Here is a 20,651-nt window from a genome sequence, read left to right on the forward strand (position 1 = left end):
AACATGGCGACGCCCATTCGGGCTTACCAACTTCCGCCCCTCGCCGCGGCGCCTCCATGACCTGCAGGGGAACGAGACGGAAGCGGCGGGCCGGACTGGTTTCCGCCCTTCCTCAAGGTGGCGGCCCCCAGGAGCCGCACGCCAAGTTCCGCCGTGTACTCAGGCGCTGTTGCAGCAATGGCGGCGGAGGCGAGGCTGGCGTGAGCGGTGGAGGTGCTGTGCCTTCTGGGCCGAAGTTTCTCAGCCACGTGGCTCTTGGTTGTGGGCACTCTCAGGATGTCGGAGGGCAGCTCGGCGGGGGAACCGGGCCCCTCCGGAGGGGGCCGTCCTTCTCTGCCCGGGGCCCGGGGACTGATCGGGCGGCGGCCCGCGGCCCCTCTAACCCCGGGCCGCCTCCCCTCCATCCGTTCCAGAGACCTCACTCTCGGGGGCGTCAAGAAGGTAAGAAAGGTAGTTACCGAGGGCTGCCCGCCCGGCTCGCACCAGCCTTCTTTTCCTGCCACACTCGTCCATCCCGTCCGCTCTGTGGTCCCTTCCCACTGTTCTCGGTGCCTTAGCCTTCATCTCCCGCCTCCGAGCCTTTGTGCAGTCGGTTTCCCCTTCGTACTTTTCGTGCCTGTGTCGCTTTCAAAACAGCTTGGCGGCCCTCAAGGCTGCACCCCGATGTTCGTTGCTATTGGAAGCATCCTCCAATCCTGCCGAAGTTGTTAGTGTTCTTTCCCAACTCAAATCATATTTATCTATTTATGTCGTTTATCTCGGCTCTTCCCGCTCCGAAATCGCAAGGGTTTTGGTTTGTATCCTCATAGCTGCATGTAGGGAATGCTTATTACGTTAGGTGGATCCCTTGCTGCAGGGACCCTGTGTGAGTACTCTCTTCACAGACTCTGAGCCCTGTGCTTAAGACTTACAATGCTTCAGTGAAAAGAAGTTTTAAATAAGACAAAATAAACCCACTGTGTGCCAGGCACTGTGCTAACATATCTTAATCTTTATAAATATTTCACTCATTTGATCCTCACAACTATAGTGGGAGGTAGGTGCTGTTATGATATCCTTTTTACAGATGAGGAAACTGAGGCAGACAGGTGAAATGATTTGCCCCAGGTCAGACAGCTAGTAAGCATCATCTGAGCTCCAATGTGGTCTTGGGTCTTCTGACTTCAGGCCAAGCATTCTGTTTCACCACCTAGCTGCCTAGTGGAAAGCACATGGAGTTGGTATGGTTGAAAAATGCCATCTCCTTGCTGCCAGCCTGGTGATGACGCTCTCTGTCCTTAGCCAATACTACCCTGGTCCTTGGACAGCAGTGGTCTGTACTGGACATTTTCCAACATGGCAGGACCTACAAGAGCTTGTGTTCCTCTGGCATCACAGTTGCTTCCTCCCCAAGATAAAGCATCAGAAAAGGATTTGAATGAAGAAAATTCATTCCACCAACATTTATTAAGTTACATGTCAGATACTGAAGAGGTACTGAAAATGGTACTGAAGAGGTACTGAAAATGGTACTGAAGAGGTACTGAAAATGAGTACGGTTGTTTCCCTTTGGTGTTTACATTCTTTGTCGGAGGAAACCACATACACAGACAAGTCAATGCCAAATATGAAGTAGAAAGAGTGCTGGGCTTGGAGTCAGGAAGACTATTCTTCCTGAATTCAAATCCATCCTCAGACACTTATTAGCTATATGACCTTGGGCAAGTCACTTAACCCTATTTGCCTCAGTTTTCTCGTCGGATAGATGACCTGAAGATGGACATGGCAAACCAGTCCAGTGTGAACCCAACAAGGAGTTAGAGGAGAGAAGAGCCCAAGGGGACTTCCATTATAACCAGTCTATATACAGCTTGGCCAGAAAGGTTGGCACTTGAACTGAGCCTTCGGGTGCTAGGGATTGCAAGAGGAGGTGAGGAAGGACAGCTTTCCAGGCACTGGATGCAAGCCTGTACAAAGGCATGGGAGTCGAGTAAGTATTCTAGTTTAGTTGGAACGTAAAGTATATGAGGGGAAGTAATCTGAAATAAGTCTGAAGAGATAAGTTGGAGTCAGATTGTGAAGGGCCTTAAATGTCAAGCAAGAGATTTTATTTAATTCAAGAGGCAGTAGGGAGCCGCTGACTTTTTTTTTTTGGTGGCAGAGGCAATTGGTGTTAAGTGACTTGCCCAGGGTTACACTGCTAGTAAGTGTCTGAGGCTGGATTTAAACTCAGAGCCTCCTGACTCCAGGACTGGTGCTGTATTCACCACCTGGTTGCCCCCCTCCTGACTTATTTTTGAGTGGGAGAAGTGACATAGACCTCTGCTTTAGGAATACTGATTTGGCAGATGTGTGAATGTTAGGTTGGAGAGGGGAGAAACTCATTAGAAGGCTGTTGCTGGATGAAGGTCTGGACTAGGGTGGTGGCTCTTTGAATGAAAGGCATATATACAAGAGATGTTTAGTGGTAGAATTGCAAAGACTCAGCAACTGATTGTCTGTAAAGGAGAGGGAGAAGTCGAGGACATGTAATAAGCAGTAATGACAATAGCAGTTCTCTAATCCTTAAAGGATTTGTGATTTCACTGATTCAGATCAAAGCTCTTCCTCTACCTAGTAGGCAGGCCACCTTCATGTGTTGCTGTGGCTTAAAAAAAAAGTCATCCAACTGTCAGCCTTTTGGTGATGAGAGTGATGACTGTGGCTCACTGGCATGTACTGTGTTACAAAATGCTGTCCTCAGCATCATCTGTGAGGTGGATAATGCAGTGTTATGCTCTCTATTTTTGAAGGAAGTTGGCCACAATTCACCAGACAAGATAGCAGCCCAAATCTTCTAACTTCTAACTCTTAAAGGCCAGTTCTTTCCCCACCCCCAGCTTCTGTGCTTTAGAAACTCAGCACCATGGTTCTTGGGTTGTTTTCCATATCCACCAAGAGCTACACCAGACCAAGAAGGCCCTGCTGGGCTGGGAGGGTTTCCAGTACAGACCTGTGAAAGGCAGTCTCTTTTGTCCAAGGACCAGCCTTAAGTATTACCATAAGAGAGAGCAACTCACATTTCTATAGCATTTTAAGGTTTACAAAACACTTTCTTACAACAGCCTTGGACAGTAGATAGTGCATAGTATTATTTTCTCCATTTTACAGTGACTTACTGGGGATCATAATTGCTGGGGCTCATATGGCTACTAAATGTTGGAGCTGGGAGTTCTCTCCAAGTGCAGTGTCTTTGCCATTATGCCACCCAGCCTTGCCAGGAATTCATTTCACAGACATTAATTAAAGGCCTTTGCTAGGTGCTGCTAGGTACAGCCTGCATCTGGGGCAGGCTTCTCATAGATCAGGTGGCCCCTGACCTGAGCCTTGAAGAGCAAGTAGAGATGTGGTGAGAGTTTTCCCCGTGTTTGGGAGTAACATGAAAAAGACGGCATCATAGAAGAGTTAGAGCTGGAAAAGACTTTAAGATCTTCCCATTTTATAGGCTGGAGCCCAAAATGACTTGCCTGAGGTGACGCCATTCATAAGTAGTCCTTCATAAAAAGGACTTCACAGAATCAGAATTTTAGAGGTGAAAGACCATACTGGCCACTCAGTCCAACCTGTCTCCGAAAAAGCATGCCCTACCTCCTCTGATCTGCTTGTTTTATCTTTCATTGTTTGAGGGAGTTTTTTGTCACCTCAGGCATAAATTTGCATCTCTGCAGGCACCTATTGTGAAGGGCAAAGCCTGTGTCTTTTATACAATACATCAGAATTAAAAGCCAGATTCTGAAGGCCTTAAATATCAGGCTTAAGGAATGATTTACTTTAAATGGGAATCACTGAAGGATCTTGAGCAATATGGGTCATGTCTGTGCTTGGGGAAGATTATTTTGGCAGTTTTGTAAAAGGATTGATTAGAGGGAGGAGAAACTAGAAGCTTGGGAGACTAATCTAGAGGCTAATTTACTGATGATCCTGGACAAATTATTCTATCTCTCTGGGCCCCAGTCTGCTCGTCTGTGTAATAAAGAGGGTGAATTGGGCAGTCTCTGAGGGCCCCTCTAGCTCTGACTTCTGGGTTTCTGTTACAGTAACTTAAGTGAGAGGTAATAATAACCTGAGATACAGGTTCCAGGGAGTCATGTAGCTTACCATACAGACTGAAGCTCAAGGGATTTGGGCCTTTCTGGAGCCCAGGCTTTCTGGTCTTTGGCTACGTCCGCTGTATATAGAGTGGTTATAGTGGAAGTCCTGCAGTAGCTGTCCTCCCCCCTCATTGCTGGCCATCACTTATCTCATGCAAGGCACAGCTGTTGGATGCAGAGCCATGCCAGGGGCTGCAGAGCATGGAGCAAAACTCAGAGGGTGTCCCTTCTGTTCCCCAAACTTATTGAACATTGAGGCAACTTTAAAGGGGAAAAGAAGTCATATAAATGAATAGTCTGAGGGAGGCATCTAGAAAACCGAGTTTTCCTTAGGTAATTATGGTAATAGGGGCTTGCAGGCTGATTGTGTGTTACACGCAAGTGGTCTTGGCGTTTTAAACTGAGGTAGAATGACTTATAAAGCATTTATTAAGCACCTAACTATGTGTGAGACACCATGCTAAGCACTGGGGATACAAATATGAAAAAGGACAATCCCTGCCCTAAAGGAGCTTACAGTCTGAGGGAAGGCAGCACACAAAAGGAAGCTGAAATGCAATGGGAGAAAGGTGTGGTGGGGTCATGGCAAAGAAGTCAGTGAAGTCTAAAATGAGTGCAGCCAGGTGAGAAATGAGGCATCAGAGTGCTTTGGAAACCTTAAAGTGCTATATGAATGCTTATTATCATTATTATAAGATACAGACTCTCCCCTCAAGAATAAGGTTTGTACATAAATAGGGTATAATTCAATAAAGGCAAAGAAAAGGACTAGACAAGGTATTATAAGAAATTTGAGATTTCATGTGGGGAATTAGGGAGGGCTTCATGAAGGAATCTAAATCGGCACTTCAAGTAAAAAATGGATTTTAACATGTGGAGATGCTGAGAGGAGTTGAGAAGAAAGGAGAAGGTAGGACAACAAATAATAATTGACATTTATCAGGACAACTAGGTGGTGCAGTGAATAGGGCACTAGCTCTGGAGTCAAGAGGACCTCAGTTCAAATCTGGCTTAAGACACTTGACACTAGCTGTGTGATCCTGGGCAAGTCACTTAACCCTATTGATTGCCTCCCCACCCCCACCCAAAAAAACAAGACATTTATCCAGAGCTGTAAGGTTAGTAAGCTTGTCATTTTATATACATTATCTCATTAAATCTTCATAACAGACATCTACAGATATTATTATCCTCATTTTGCCACTTTATAACCGAGGCTAGAGAGGGTGACTTCCGCACAGTAACATAAGTAGTAAGTGTCAGAATTCTATTCCAAACCCAGCTCTCTCCTCACATCTGGTCCAGTGTACTTTCCCCTATGCTTTAAGATTAGTTTTATTTGACTGGAGAGTAGAGTACATGGAGGTAATATTTCAAGCTGAGTCCAGGAAGATAGGTTAGAACCAGACTATAGAGAGCCATAAATACTGAATAAATAAGATATTTAGGCTATATTTGGTGAGGCAAAGGTTTTTTAAAAGTAGAAGAGTGATGAGATCAGAACAGTTTATTAGGAAGATGATTGGCAGCTTGTGAATGATGGGTTGGAGATGGGATAGGAATAAAAATATCTGATTAGATTTCAGATTATTTTTAACAGCAGTGCTGTGGCTAGAGCTGCCACCTCTCTCCCAGCCATCCCTTAAGTCACTAAGGATCCACGACCTCAATTTGATGAACTGCTTGGTGTGGTTATGGTCAGTAGAATCTGCCTTTGTAATGGAATCTTAATCAGCATAAGATATTGCCCCTTTCTTACAGGTCTTTTTTTTTTTAACCATAAAGGGGCATAAAAAGGATGTTCATGTGAAAAAAGCAGCTTGAGACAGTTCTGAGAACCTGAGAGTAAACTGCCTCTCGAATAAATATACTTAGGGGACTTTTTTGAAAGGTGCTCAAAATCACAAGTTCTGACTAAAGGTGGAGATGGTTGTAAGGCGTTGTTGTCCATAAGCTCATTTATATTTCCTCCTTTTCAGCGTTTTAAAGGATATGTCTGAAAAACTAAAAATTGAAGAACTGTTGGGGAACTATGGGAAAATTGTATATTTTTTATTAGATATAGATATTGATAGAACTGGGGATTTTGAGTTTGTGAGTTAGAAGTAGATTATTCTTTGTAGAAGGTCCTGTTTTGAAGCCTTAGAAACCAGAAGTGACCAGGCAAAGACAGAAGGTGAAAAGGCAGATGAGGAAACAATAGCTACCTGCCTGTGTTGTCCTTTGCTACCCTCTGTGCCTTAAAAGAGAACCACCTAGGGGGAGAGAAAGGCATTGTTATCTGTGTTGCTGTTAGCTGTGCAGCTTAGAGGAGGTTGTTGCTTTGCTGAGAGCTGATTGGAGATAACAGTTCTTAGCTGTTTGAAGAGCTGGCTGGGGAACATTGGCATTGCCCTATTTGCTGTCTACTGCTTGGGTAGGGGAAGCCCTCTCATAACTCATAGAGAACAGAGCACACCATTAGGTTAGCAGATTCCAGGGTTAAGGGAATTATTGCTTCATGGAGAGTGCAATGGCTGCAACTTTTCTAAAAGACTATAACTTTGGTTCAGCAACCTGAAAGTAGAGAAGTAGTTTCCTATATCAGGAGACTAGAGAGGCTCAGAAAGGAGCAGATGATGCATGATGGAGACCTTTGCTTAAAAGACACTGCTGACATTCAGGCTTGCAGTCCAGAGTCATGAGTTGCTTTATTCATGAGTTTCCTTAATCATTTGCCTCATTGCCAAGTTTCTCTAAGTGTGTGCCTTTTCTCCCCCACAGACATGATATTGTGTGACTCAAGTTTGGTGATAAATTGTTATATTTTTACTATTTCTGCTTTTGATTTCTGTTGAGTAAATGTTGTATTATGATCATTATTGCTTTGCCCCCTTTTTCAAGATTAAGAGTTGAGCATCATTAGAGACTAACTTATTTAAATGGGAAGTACATCACCTAGGGGCTCAGAAGCTACAGTGGTGAGCAGGAGAGTATACCTCCCACACTCCAGGTTACCCTTAGTACCCTTAGAAAATGAATTTTAGCAGTGTGGTCATATCCTTGGCCCACCCCCCACTCTGAGAAAGCACACACTGTCCCCAGACCTACCAGCTTGTGTCCAAGTTGGGGTGGGTAAGCTAGCCCAGCGAGAGGGGAGGGATTGCTGGACCCCATACCAGTGGGGAATGCTGCCAAGATGAATCTGTTAGTGTCAAATTATCAAGAATAAACCTTTTTCCCATCTATGTAAAGCTGCAGATTTGGAAGGAGCAGGAAGAGTGAGGGGGCAAAATGAGGCTGAGAGTCGGGAGTTCCATGGATGGGGCATTAGGTACTTTCTCTTCCTAGGCCAATTACCAGTTCTGTAAAACTTGAATCTCTCTTTAGTTCATGATATTGTATATTGATGAATGGTTGATGTGGTGTGTTCTATACTTTATGACTTGTATTATTTTACTTCCAGAAAACCTTCACTCCTAACATCATTAGCCGGAAGATCAAGGAAGAGTAAGTGGTTAGGCCTCTTGTGAGGCTTCCCCCCATTTAACTGTTTTAGGATCTTGGGACTCTGTGAAGCTATTAAGGTGGTCTGAAGCTCAAGCTCTGGTCTATTTAGGCAAAGAAAAACCGAAGACTTTATTTTGGAATATTTTTCATTCTAGCATCCCTGTAGTCACAGAAATCCATTCCTGAAACACCTTGTGTTAGGTAACCACCTTAAATTCTGTATTTTAATTGTTACTAGTTAGTAAAGTTAAAAATAATGAAAATCATACTATAAGGGATTGTGCAGAGGAAGAACAGAAGGAGGTGGACTCCAGTTTGAGTTTGACTTGCTTTACCCTTAGAAATGAAATAGAAGGCCCTATGATTACTGAACCACAAAACTAAGGGAATGTTCCCCAGATTAGAAGAGTCCATATTGTTAAAGTGGGGAGAATAAGGTACAGCTGCTCTTAGGCAAAGTGACTCTTTCTTTTCCCCAGGCCAAAGGAAGAAATATCAGTCAAGAAAGAGAAACGAGAGAGGGATCGAGATCGACAGCGAGATGGACATGGTCGAGGAAGGGGTCGTCCAGAAGTGATCCAGTCCCACTCCATCTTTGAGCAGGGTCCTGCAGAAATGATGAAGAAGAAAGGTATCAGAATGTTGGGGGTCAGAGTGGAAGAAATAGGTGGTGGGTTTGAATTAAATCTTTGGGTTGAGACCTAGGGATGCTAGAAGTGGCCAGCCTTTCGTGAAGAAGAATAAGGGGTGATGTTAATGTTCCCTTGTTGTATTCTCTTCTTCTTGGACTCTTCCTTATCCCAAATGAGCTGAATGATTTCCTACAGGCAACTGGGACAAGACAGTGGACGTGTCAGACTTTGGCCCATCTCATATTATCAACATTAAAAAGGAGAAGAGGGAAACAGATGAGGAAACTAAACAAATTCTGCGCATGCTGGAGAAGGATGATGTATGTATCAGGGATCCCAGGGAGAAGAGGGCATCTCTGTGGTACTGGGGGAGGGCCTCTGGGAAGGCGTGACTGAAGAAGAGTTCTTATGTCTTCCAAAAGGCTGGACAGCATCTGGTCTTGGGGATTTTTGCCATCTGCCCCCTTGGTTGGAAAAGGACAAGGTGGTGGGCACCATTGAATGTTGTGCATTTCCTTCTTGCCAAGTTATAAGAGTCCTCTGATTCTTCCTTCTGACAGTTCATAGATGACCCAGGGCTCAAGAATGATACACGAAACAAACCTGTACAGCTTCCTCTGGCGCACTCAGGGTGGCTTTTCAAAGAAGAGAGTGAGGAACCTGATGTTAAACCCTGGCTGGGGAGAGCCAAGGAAGAGAGCATGGAGGTGGATGTGCCGGCACGGAAAGGTACCCTCTTCCCTTCCAGCTTGTCTTACTTTCTCCTCCACAGGGGATCTCTCCACAGAGTCCCTTCCAGGGCTCTTCATTGACAAGTGTTTGCCCAAGCTGGGTACAGAGAAATAGGACCCTGTGCCAGGAGATTGCTCAGCTGCAGCCCTATGCTAGGCGGGGCCTGGCACCAGTAGTTCAGCTGTCCATAACCATCTGGCTGCTGGCCCACCGACATGCCTACCTGCAGAATGGGAGGATGCTCAGAAATGACATGCATCCTCTGAATTCTGACCTCAGTTCAAGGGGTACTTTTCATTGGAAGCCCATGAAGGATTAATGCACACATACTGCCATGTCTCAAGGCTGGTACAACATGTATTACGATATATGTTGTGATACATTCTTTTTATGACCTTACCCTGGAATTAGGGAATGCTTCCCAGCTCTAAAAATTTTGTCAGAGAGGTTTCTTGAGACTGTTTGCAGCTTCTTTTCTAGATGTTCATTTGGTCAGATCCATTTATGGCTCTCCCAGTTAGCACATTTCAGGGTCAAAGATCTTTAAAACATTAAAATTTCATGAATGTATAAGTACTTTCAAGTGAGTTTTGTAATTTTTTTTTGTAAGTGCAAAGATTTCCAAACTTCTACACACACACACACACACACACACACACGTTTCCCAGTAGACATCCCTTCATTTTTTTCCCTGGTGCAGTGAAAGAGGAACCACAAGATGAGGATGAGGCCAAGGCAGCGGCCCTCTCCCGGCCCAGCCGAACGGCGCCTGGACTTCCTCAAGATGTGTCCGTGGCAGACTTACTCAGGGAACTGAGCTTTGCCAAGGAGGAGGAGCTTTTGTTCCTGCAGCTGCCTGACACGCTTCCTGGTCAGCCTCCTACCCAGGACATCAAACCCATCAAGACGGAGGTTCAAGGAGAAGATGGGCAAGTGGTGCTCGTGAAGCCAGAGAAAGACCGGGTATGATCATGAAGAGTGTAAGTGGGGGAGAGAGGTCCGAGGGTCACAGGTGGAGGGAGCCCTGAGTGTGTATCATTCTCATTCTAGCCTGACTTTTGCCAGGAATACTCATTATTTTCTACCCCCTGACTCATTTGGGGGATTTTGGTACAGGAGGACTCTTTGACAAGCCAAGACTTCAGTCCCTTTGATTCCTTGCCTAATAGTACTGTTTATTGGGGTAGTTCAAGGTCTTAGGGAAGGGGGTAGCTCACTTCCTTGGCACAATTGAGAATGACTTCTCTCTTCTTTCTCTTTCCTATAGGAAGCTAAACTGGCAGAGAACCTGTGTACACTGACTGACCTGACAGAGGGTCAGGTGGGAAAACTGCTTATCCGAAAATCGGGAAAGGTGCAACTGCTTTTGGGCAAAGTGACTCTGGATGTAACAGTGGGTACTTCCTGCTCCTTTTTGCAGGTAATATTTGAAAGGCGTAACCAATAAATTTCTAAGGGCCTATGGGGTGAAATTCTTTGGGAGGGATCTTGGAGCCAGGTGCTGAGTCAGAGACCCAGAGGTGGTTGGGTTTCAGGAAAAATGAGACTGAGCGGCAATGAGATTATTCTTCCTTCACTTGTAGGAGCTGGTGTCTGTGGGCATTGGAGATAGCAGAACAGGTGATCTGACAGTGCTGGGCCATGTGAAACACAAGCTCGTGTGTTCCCCTGATTTCGAATCCCTCTTGGATCACAAACAGCGGTAGAATCAGACGACTAAGGGTGAAAGGGTACCATTTGCTCTTTGCCCTAAGACTTTCATTCCTGAACTTCTTTGGGATCCAGAAGACCATTCTAACCTGCAACTCCTGCCTCCGATAAATATCATGCCTCGCTGTCCAGAGATTATAAGGGTTCAATGACTTCTTCTTCCCAAGTGGTGATGAGCGGCTTGATAGCCTTTGGAGAGAACAGAAATAATATACAAATGCCTGCTGCTGTATTTATGGGTTTGTGCCTGCTGTATTTATACTGTATGTTTATGTCTCCCCCTTTTATACTGACTGTATCCATATGTGCTGAAGGGCAGTGGAGACCCAAATGGAGCCATGGAAAATAAGACTATTTGTTTTGGTTTTCCTTTTACTTGACTCTCTTGGAGGGAAGTATGGGTGTTTCCTGTGCCTCGACCTCCAGCTCCTTCCCCTAGTCCTTCTTTGTCAGCTTTATCTCAAAGGAAAAGGCTCCAGCTTTACTCCTCTCAAGCAGGAAACACAGGAAAATCGACTACTTTTAAAGGTCCTAAATCACAAAATTGTGCAAGATACCCTTTTTGCCATGGACTCTTAAGCCAACATTTTGCTAGAGTGTAGGCTCTGTTGGAAGGCATGAATAGAGAAACTTCTGTCAACACACTGTTCGTTCCTCTCCATGTGCTCTTGACTGATTTGGGGGGGCCCATCCCAAGCCTAACCACTGTAGTACTTTTCCTCTGCTAGAGAAGCTAGGTTCCCCTCAGAGACGGATAATTGTGGTAGCCCTGAGGTATTAAAAAGAGGAAAAACGCAATGGGAGGCCCGCTCAAACGCCTTGAGCTGGACAGACTCGCCTCCTATTCCCCACTCTCCCACCACCATAGAACATGCCCACCCTTCTTGGGTCACAGTCACAGCCCGGCTTTTCTTGTTTGGCCTGTGGTATTATTACCTTCAGTGTACAGATTGTCCTGGATCACCAGGCATTTTATCCCTCCAAGGGATAGCCCCTGGAAGAGAAGCTCGCCTCTCCTTTTCCTTCCTAGTAGAATCTGTGTACCTCCTGGTTCAGCTGTACTGAGTTTCCTTCAACATTAGTTACAGGCTATGATGATACAATGTCATCGTGCATGCTGCATACCTCAGTTTGCAGGAAGTAGGAGATGCAAGACTTCCAGATATCTTCTCAAAGCATTGCATTGTTCAAGGAGGGTGTAGTGTTGCAATTCTGCATGGATAGAGGGGAAAATATGTTCTCTCTGGTCTCCAAAGGCACAGTTGTAGCTGGCCCAAATATATCCGAGATGCAAAGTGGAGTCTGGCATTGCATCTGTAGGCTGTTACTAATGGTCCTCTCCCCAGAAATGATGTTAGTGTTTAGTGCATAATTTCTTCAGAGAAGAGAGTTCCATGGGTACTGAGAAACTTGTGCACAAGAAGCCCTTTGCTGTGGAAGTACGGTCACAGTAGGCTGTGATTTCATAGAGATGACCCTCTCCCTGCTTCTAAGTGGCCCTGGTGAGGAAATTCATTTCCTAAAGCAAACTCTTTTCCTTCATTCTGTTCCAGCACTCTGTCAGTCATGGGTGAGATTTTCCTCGGTCCCATCATCCACAAACCTTCTGGTCAGTAAGTCCATTTGGCTATTGCTCCATTTGCTCACGTCCTTAGTAAGTCAATGCAGCTCTGCTTTGTCCTGGAAAAGCTGCTTTTATCCTAGGAAAGAATTTGGGATAATGGCTAGAGAGCTAGCCTTGGAGGCAGGAGGTCCTGGGTTCAGGTCCTGCTTCTGACACTTAAAGGCCGTATGACCTTAGCTAAGTCACAACTTCTCAGTTCCTCAGAATTAAGTAACAGAACACTTGCTGATCTGTGTCAATAGGGGAAGATTCATCCCTGGGTATTCCCTGTGCCCTGAAATCAAAAATCTAGACAAGTTGGGTGACTGGAGAGGACAGGTTTCCTTGGAAGTTCATTGTCAGTTTAGGCAGGATTTCCACAGATTGAGTGGGAAGCTGAGCAGACAAGAATTGCTGATGAACCTGGCTTCCACTTGACTCTGTGGGTCACAATTATTTCTCCTATTCTTTTAAAGTGGCTGGTGGCACTGTGGATGGAGCACTGAGTCTGGAGTCAGGAAGACCTAAGTTCAAATCCAGCTTTAGACCCTTACCATCCAGGTGACCTTGGGCACATTACTGAACCTCTTTCAACCTCATTTTCTTTCTGTGTAAAATGGGAACAATAACAGCAACTACCTCCCAGGTTGTTATGAGGATAAAATGATTAGTATTGTACGTGCTATATAAATGCTAGCTGATATTACTCTTTGAGAACTGCTAATGACTTTTGTGCCAGTGGATTTCTGTGATAAACTCAGTGGTTTCTTTCTGATGAAGAATAAGGACATTTCAGCTCTGAAACTAAATTCAAAGGTGTTAGGTACCCTCCAGGATTTGCTGTCTCTGACCCTGACCCCTTGGAACTCCTGGGTGGGAATATGGGGTGCCTGTGTCAAATGGCTCAGCATGCCTCCCTTCAGTATATTTTAGGTTTTAAGTCATGATAAATCAGTCATCCTGCATCACTATCCTTTTCACTTCTCTCCATCCTCCTGATCCACAAATTAGATGTCATCAAGGATAAAGAGGAGGGAAAGCAACATTGTCTTCCAGTCTGAGCCTCTGGATCACATAGTTTAACTCACTCCTTTCCATGCAATTAATAGAACAGAAGAGTCTGTATAGACTTAACTGCAGTTGTGTATATATAGTTTATGAAAACATAACTCAAATACAAAGAGAAGGGTATTTGTAAAATGAAATGGACTCAGCCAAGATTTCTGTTGGAAAACTATGCAAAAATGAAAAGATTGCCACATCCTCTCTATAACTAGATCTTTGCCTACAAAGCTATGAGGAGCTACAGTGTGTACTAGATGGATAACATGATGGGGGTGGGGGTGGGGGTGGGGATGCGGATGCGGCTGTTTAAGCAAGTACAAATAAGACAACTAGAGATCCTAAAGAAAGAGGTCATTTAACTTTCCTATGAGGAGCATCTCCAGGAAGGGATCTCTGTGGGGCAAGGCCTTTTGTAAATGTTACTCATTTAGCACCTGTCAAAGCACCTTTCTGTACACAGTAAGTACGTAGCAAATGTAAGAAACAGAGCATATAAAACGAATGGGGAAAGATACCAAAGGCGAAGGCCCTATGCTGTAGGCCAAAGGTGGTGTGCCAGATGCAGATTAAAGTGTAATTGAGAAATTGTTAACAAAATAAAGATATAATAAAACATGGATAACATTACCTTTTAAAACTAAGTTAACATGGCCTGGAGGGATTAGTACCCTTTGTACTTCAGTCTGACACCACTACTGTAGGTGACAGCTTGGTATAATGGAGAGATTTGTTGCTCTTGGCATCTGGAGTGCAGAATTGGAGCCCCACTTCTGCCACTGTATAGAATGAACAAGTCAGAACCTGAGTCTTGGTTTCCTCATCCGTAAAATAGGAATAATAATCAGATCTTGACCTGCTCTCAGAATTGAAAGGGTCCTCAGAGGCTGTTGAGTCCAGACCACATATGAGTAATGACCTGACAGTTGAGCGTATAGCTTTCTATAGAACTTCAGTGAGAACATCCTTAGACAGCCCACTGTATAGTACTCAGTAAGTTTTCCCCTATATCAAGCCTACATTTGCCTACTTACAACTTCTACTCATTGGCCCTAGTGTGTTCTTGGGGCCAGTTAAATCCATGTAGGTTCCAGCTGTTAAAATCTTTAAAGAAAGATCATGTCTTCCCTAAGAATGAGCACTGCACTTACGGGCAGTGGTTTAAAACTTAAATTTAGTAGATATGCATTTATTAGGCACTTATTATGTGCCAGGCACTGTGTTAAGTACTGGGAATATACAAAGAAAATCTGTCCCCTTAAGGATCACCTGTTTTAATAGGAGAGATGTGTAAATAACTAGCAGGTTCCTCACCCCTGGACTAGGAACACACAAAATGTATAAAAGTAGACAGAAGGCAGTCTGAGAGGGGAAGATGTTTGGCAGCTAGGAGAACTAGGGAAGTTACACACTTGCAGAAAGTGGGCTTTGACCTGAATTTGGAAGGAACTCAATGGGCATAGAAGAGAGAGTAGAGTATTCTAGGCAGGGCCGACAGGCTGTGCAAAGATATTGAAGTAGGAGATGTTTGAGGAATTGCAAATAGGTCAGTGTAGCTGGATCCTAGAATGCCTTGAGGTGAGTAAGGTGGGGGAAAAATGACAATAGAAAAGGGTCATTATATAAGGAGTTTTGAGTGCCAAATGATGCTTTTTTTTTGTTTTGTCCTGGAAGTAATAGGAAGCCATTAGAACTCGTTGAGCAGAGAAGGGACAATATGATTAGTTAGTTGAGTACGGATGGACTGGAGTGAGAAGAGGCAGGGAGGCCAATTAGAAGGCTATTGCAATATGGGATTAAGATTCAGGTCTTCCTGTCTTTAGGACCTTTGCTTTAGCCACTGCAGCACCTAGCTGCCTTCTCTAAAATGAAATGGGGTTCTGTTAGATAGTGTCTGAGGTCCTCCAAGATATTTCTTGTTAATGTTTTGCCTAAGAAATAGCAGGGCCAAGGGTCAGAAATACTCAACTAAGATTTAGTGGTTTTTGGATCTAGTTTTAACCCTGATTTGCCCTATGATTTTGGGCAGTCACTTATTGTATACCTCAGTTTTCTTATATTATCAATGAGGAAAATAAACCTGTCCTATATCAGACTATGATGATGATAATAGTAGCTAATATATTTTAGTGCTTACTATGTGCCAGGCATTGTACTAAGTGCTTTGCAATTATTTGATCCTTACAACAACCCTGAGAGGTAGGTGCTATTATTATTCTCATTTTCCAGATAAGGAAACTGAGGGAAACAGGTTAAGGGACTTGACCAGGGTCACGCAGCTAGTGATTGCCAGAGGCCAACTTTGAACTCAGGTCTTCTTGACAGCAAGCCTGGCATTCTATCTACTGTGCCACTTAGCTTCTCATATGAAATGCAAGGGGTAAAAATAAACAGATACTGAGCACCTATTTGCAAACTCTATTACATGGGTTAACCTGGGGTCTATGAACTTGTTTTTTTAAAAATATTTTGAAATTAGTTTGATATAATTGGTTTAATTTATAATAATATATTTTTATTTTATGATTTATTCATTTAAACGTTATTCAGAGAAGGATCCATAGGTTTCATTAGACTACCAAAGGGGTCCGTGACACTTGAAAAAGATTAACATCAACTTTTTTTTGGTAAATAGTATTTTATTTTTTCCAAATACATGCAAAGATAGTTTTCAGTTTTTTATAAGATTTTAAGTTCCACATTTTTCTCCCTCCCCTCCACCTTCCCCAAAACATCAAGCAATCTGATATAGGTTATACATATGCAATCATGTTAAACATATATCCATATTAGTCATGTTGTGAAGAAGAAACAGAACAAAAGGGGAAAACCACAAAAACAAACAAACCAAAAAGTGAAAATAGTATGCTTCAATCTGCATCGACTCCATAGTTCTTTTTGTGGATGTAAATAGCATGTGCCATCATGAGTTTTTTGAAATTATCTTGGATCGTTGTATTGCTAAGAAGAGTCAAGTCAGTCATAGTTGATCATCGCACAATGTTCCTGTTACTATGTACAATGTTATCCTAGTTCTGCTCAATTCATGTCAGCATCAATTCATGTAACTCCAGGGTTTTCTGAAATCTGCCTGTTCATCATTTTTTTTGCACAATAGCATTCTATTCCATTCATAAACCACAACTTCTTCAGCCATTCCCCAATTGATGGGCATCCCCTCAATTTCCAATTCTTTGCCATCACAAAAAGATGCTTTAAATATTATTGTACATGTAGATCCTTTTCCCATTTGTATGATCTGATTGAGATACAAACCTGGTAGTGGTATTACTGGATCAAAGGGTATGCACAGTTTGATTGCCCTTTGGGCATAGAAGAACCTCTGCTCTTGAATCTCTTTCCCTAATAGTCTCATTTCAGGATGGTGGGACTATGATAACTAATTTGACTCTAAGCTGACAGCAGAGTTATACATACAATCTTAATTCAACCAATTTCAACTGTTTAGCTAGGTAATATCTGCAAAATACTTTGCATAGAGCCTAGCACATAATAGATGCTATATAAATGCTAGCTATTATTATGATTAATTATCATTATAATTCTAATACAAGCCATTGAAGCTTAAAACTGAACTAAGACTTTTGGGACTTCCTATATTTTGGTATGTTCTTGTCTGACAGCTAAAAATTTAGAATTGTGCTGAGGAACTTACTTTCTGTTTCAGAATAATGGTTAGATTTATCTTAATTTTTAACTTTTTTACTTAATTTTTCTTTTTTTCCTCTCTAATCTTCCCTTTGCTGAGAGACACTTTGATGGTAGACTGTGAATCTAGCTGTGCACTTCTCATCTATCCTGCCTCTTTTCATATGGCTGTAGTTTTCTTATCACTTTTCTTCCTTTTCTCAGAGGTGTTCTATTCTGCCTATCCAGTTTTCTTCCTATTTCACTTCAACATATTATTTGCACGCTATGTGCAGAGTGCTATGCTACATACTGGGAGAAATACAACCAGATATCTCCTACTCATATCCAGTTCCCTTTTGACATTTTCTCTTTCAACTTTAATTATTTCCCTCCCCCATTCCATTTTCCTCTGTGGCTTTCATTTTTGAAACCTCTTGCCCTATATCCTATCTCCCACTCTACTCTTCTGATTTCTCATTTTCCATCTTTTCAAAGCAGTAATCATCCAGAATAGAAAGTCTTTGTTCTTGATTGTCCATTCTTTGCTACAGGGGGGATTCAAAGGTATAGGTGTTCAGGCTAGAGCTGTGATTGGGGTAGGATAACTATAATTCAATCAATCCAATTGGCCCAGGGTGAAATTTATAGCTTCAATAGACCTGTGGTTTATAATTCTTGTGCATCTTTGGCCCTCTTTTAATACCATACTCCAGCACTCTGCATCCAAAGTACAAGATTCCCTCTCTGCCTGACAGGCCCTGAGTCACCATCCCCATCTCCAGTAGCCTCCTGCTGCATCTGCCACAAATTCTCACCACATCCTAGGGTTGAGGGGAAAGTCCATGGCTGCTCCTAGTACTGCCTTACTCCTCCACTCTGCTACTCTGCCTCCTCACATAAAGGCTTTACTACCTGACGAATAGGCCCCTTTACTGCGTGTCCTAACTGCAAATGGTTTACCATTAAAGCCACCTGAACAGTACAATGAAAGTGATGCCTGGTAGATTGAAAGTGGGCTCTCAGGGCATTGCTGGTGAGGTTTTGCCAGGCCCAGTCCTTATTCCCAGCCTGGCTTGCCTGAGATTCCAAAATCCCTAGTTAGAGCACTGTGACAGATGCCCTTTTTAATAAATGGCCCTCACATTTCTGAAAATGTGTTTTACATGTGTTGTAGCAGAAAACTTGTACATTGTTACTGTAACATTCTTAGAACTTGCTCGCCTGTGTAGTATCTTCTTATTCCACAGAAAGCACTTTGTGAAGCTAGAATCAAGAGGAACGCCCCAGTTCTAGATTCAGTGGGAGGTAGCCCAGAGGTGGGCGTAAAAGGGCAAGGAAGCTCATGACAGTTCCAGCCAGAAGTAGGAGTGTAAGCATTTGATTAGAAAAGCATTATGACACTGGACATATGCTTTTCGGCTCTCTTTTATGCGCAGATGTTTGCATTTGTGTTAAGTTGTCTAATAAGAAATTTCCTAACAATGAGGACTGTATTAAAGTGAAATAGCCTATATGTCAAGGTTTCCCTCTCAGTAAACGTAAGAAAAAGGATTTCTGTTCAGGTATGAGTTAGGCTAGTTGGCTTTTGAGATTCCTTCCAATGCTAAAATTCTATGATTCTGACAGTAATGAGGACCATGAAAATGAAAAGATCATTTCCAGTTGGGGCAGTGCAGGGATGAGTGGTGGAGAGATAAGGACTTGGCTGTAGAGCTAGGCCTGTATGGAAGGAAAGAAAAAAAGAACTGGGAATGGGAATCTATTTCAAGTAGAGGGGGCAGTGTGAATAAAGGCATGAAACCTAGAGAGGTCACAATCATAATGGAGTTTGTCTGGAGCGTGGAGTATATAAAAGGGAAAACCCATAGAGGAAGCTGAAAAAGTAGGTGGAACCCAGATCACAGAAAGTCTTGAGTGCCAGAATAAGTTTACACTTTATTCCTGAGACAAAGGAAAGACACATTGGTTAACTTCATTTGTTCTTTGTAGCAACGTTATGGCAGATATTGATATTATTGTTTCACACATGAGGAACTGACAACTCAAGGCCTGGCGCGACTTGGCAAAATAGGATTTCCAACCCGGGTCTCCTACCTCCAAGGCTAGGATAGAATGGAGAGGGGGAGGGAAGGAGGAGATGAAACTTCACCATTATTCTCTCTAAGGGAAAGATTTTTGTAACTAAAGATTAATTAACTAATTAAAGTGCCCTTAATCTTGCAATAAAATTGGGTTTATGAGTTGCCTCGTAGTGTCCTGGGTTCTATTTGTTGGGCTGGAAGAGCCATGGGCCTCATCACCACGGCCCTCCTAACCTGCCCTTACTCTACGTTATTAACACGCTCCGTAATGTCCATCCCTCTTCTGGGCAATTTCTCTGACCTTGCCCCACCCTCAGTGGGACCAACCAATTTTTACAAACGTCACTGAACAGAATTTAGGTGACTTTTACTGACATCTCCAACAAAAAAGGTTATATTTTCGAAAGCCATTGCATGTAAGTGTTATTCCAGTGTGGTCTGTACTGAGTTTCAAAGTTAGAAGCACTTCGAAACTCTTCCCCACTTTCACACCCTTTTGGTCTAACCCAGTTAACTCGCTGGGATAGGTGGGAAAGGACGGTAGCTTCCCTCAAAGAGGGGCCAATGAGAGGCCCAGGAGAAGTGAGTGGCGTGCGTCAAAACCAATGAATGGATTTGGTGCCCTAGTTGCAAACGTTAGCGCAGGAAGGGGGGGAAGGAGGGGCCGGAGGTGGGAGGAGAAACGGCTACTTCGGTAAAAGGAGTGAGCACCGGTAGAGAGCTCGAAGCGCGAAGCTCTCTACCGTGCAGGTCAGCCATTGTCCGGCCCAGTTGAGGGTCCCGAGAATCCGGCTTGTGTTGGCGAGACCCAACAGGTGTGGGAGAATGGCACCCGGGACTGGGACGGGGGGAGGGGGGAAAAGAGTTTAGGGGGGGGGCTAAACCCCTCCACGAGCACGTGGCTGCTCGGGGGCCCCGACCTCACTGCTCCGTCCCTTCGCCAGCACGGGGACGCCGTCCGCCCCTGCACCTCTGAGTCGCTCGACATCCCCCCCCACCCCGCTCCGATCCCCGTGGCTCCCTTTCTGCCTCACCCATTCTCCTTTACCTACGGGAGCCAAAAAGGGGAAGGGACTTCGAAGGGGTGAGAGAGCCCCTGCTGAGGGCGACCGGAGGACTAGGAGACTGAGGGGAAGGAGGTGGGTGAGGGGGAGAAGAAAAGAAGCCGTAGAGGAGAGACAGGGCTGGGGGAGGGGAGGGGCGCTGGCCCTGGGGAGGGGCGTGACCTGAGGCGCTCCGGTCAGGAGCGGTTGGCTTGCTGACCGAGATCAGATAGAGGACCATGGCTTGGGAGTTGGGGGAGGGGAGGGAGCTTCGAGATCATGTCTACCAACCTTCTCCCACAGATAAGGAAACTTGAGGATTTGGGAAGGGGAAAGAAACTTACACAGCGTCACAGCAGACATAGGAGGTCTCCTATAGAATGAGAAAGGAAAAAAAAATCCTGGGATAGAGGCTTGTTTTAGGAGTATTTGAACTACAAGACAACATCCACTTCATCTTGCTTTTTATACGGATTGGGAAATTTAGGTAAAGACTCTAGAGCTTTGATTTTGATGTGCTCAGATTACCACAGAGAATA

General features: G+C 44.1%; 2 protein-coding genes across 5 annotated transcripts in view; both read left to right on the forward strand.

Annotated features, from left to right (window-relative positions):
• Positions 1-84: 84 nt before the first annotated feature.
• POLR3D (RNA polymerase III subunit D) lies at positions 85-11,021 on the forward strand. The gene is made up of 8 exons (XM_020975745.2): positions 85-441; positions 7,555-7,598; positions 8,078-8,229; positions 8,426-8,550; positions 8,791-8,959; positions 9,663-9,925; positions 10,230-10,382; positions 10,546-11,021. Exons 1-8 carry the CDS (start codon positions 277-279, stop codon positions 10,666-10,668), a joined length of 1,194 nt encoding a protein of 397 aa, XP_020831404.1. The 5' UTR covers positions 85-276; the 3' UTR covers positions 10,669-11,021.
• A 384-nt stretch (positions 11,022-11,405) lies between these two features.
• The window catches only part of PIWIL2 (piwi like RNA-mediated gene silencing 2), a 75,545-nt gene continuing 66,299 nt past the window's right edge, over positions 11,406-20,651 (forward strand). The window contains exons 1-2 of one of the 4 annotated variants that reach the window (XM_078149640.1): positions 11,406-12,281; positions 12,752-12,836. The gene's annotated coding sequence lies outside the window, so the exon portion shown is untranslated. Of the gene's footprint in view, positions 12,837-19,722; positions 19,885-20,015; positions 20,209-20,651 lie in introns of those variants that run through there. The other 3 variants (XM_078149641.1, XM_020975738.2, XM_020975739.2) reach the window with 3 other exon arrangements.

This window comes from Phascolarctos cinereus, unplaced genomic scaffold, assembly GCF_003287225.1.
Source record: "Phascolarctos cinereus isolate Bilbo 61053 unplaced genomic scaffold, phaCin_HiC Scaffold_2;HRSCAF=192, whole genome shotgun sequence".
In the NCBI taxonomy this organism is placed as follows: domain Eukaryota; kingdom Metazoa; phylum Chordata; class Mammalia; order Diprotodontia; family Phascolarctidae; genus Phascolarctos; species Phascolarctos cinereus.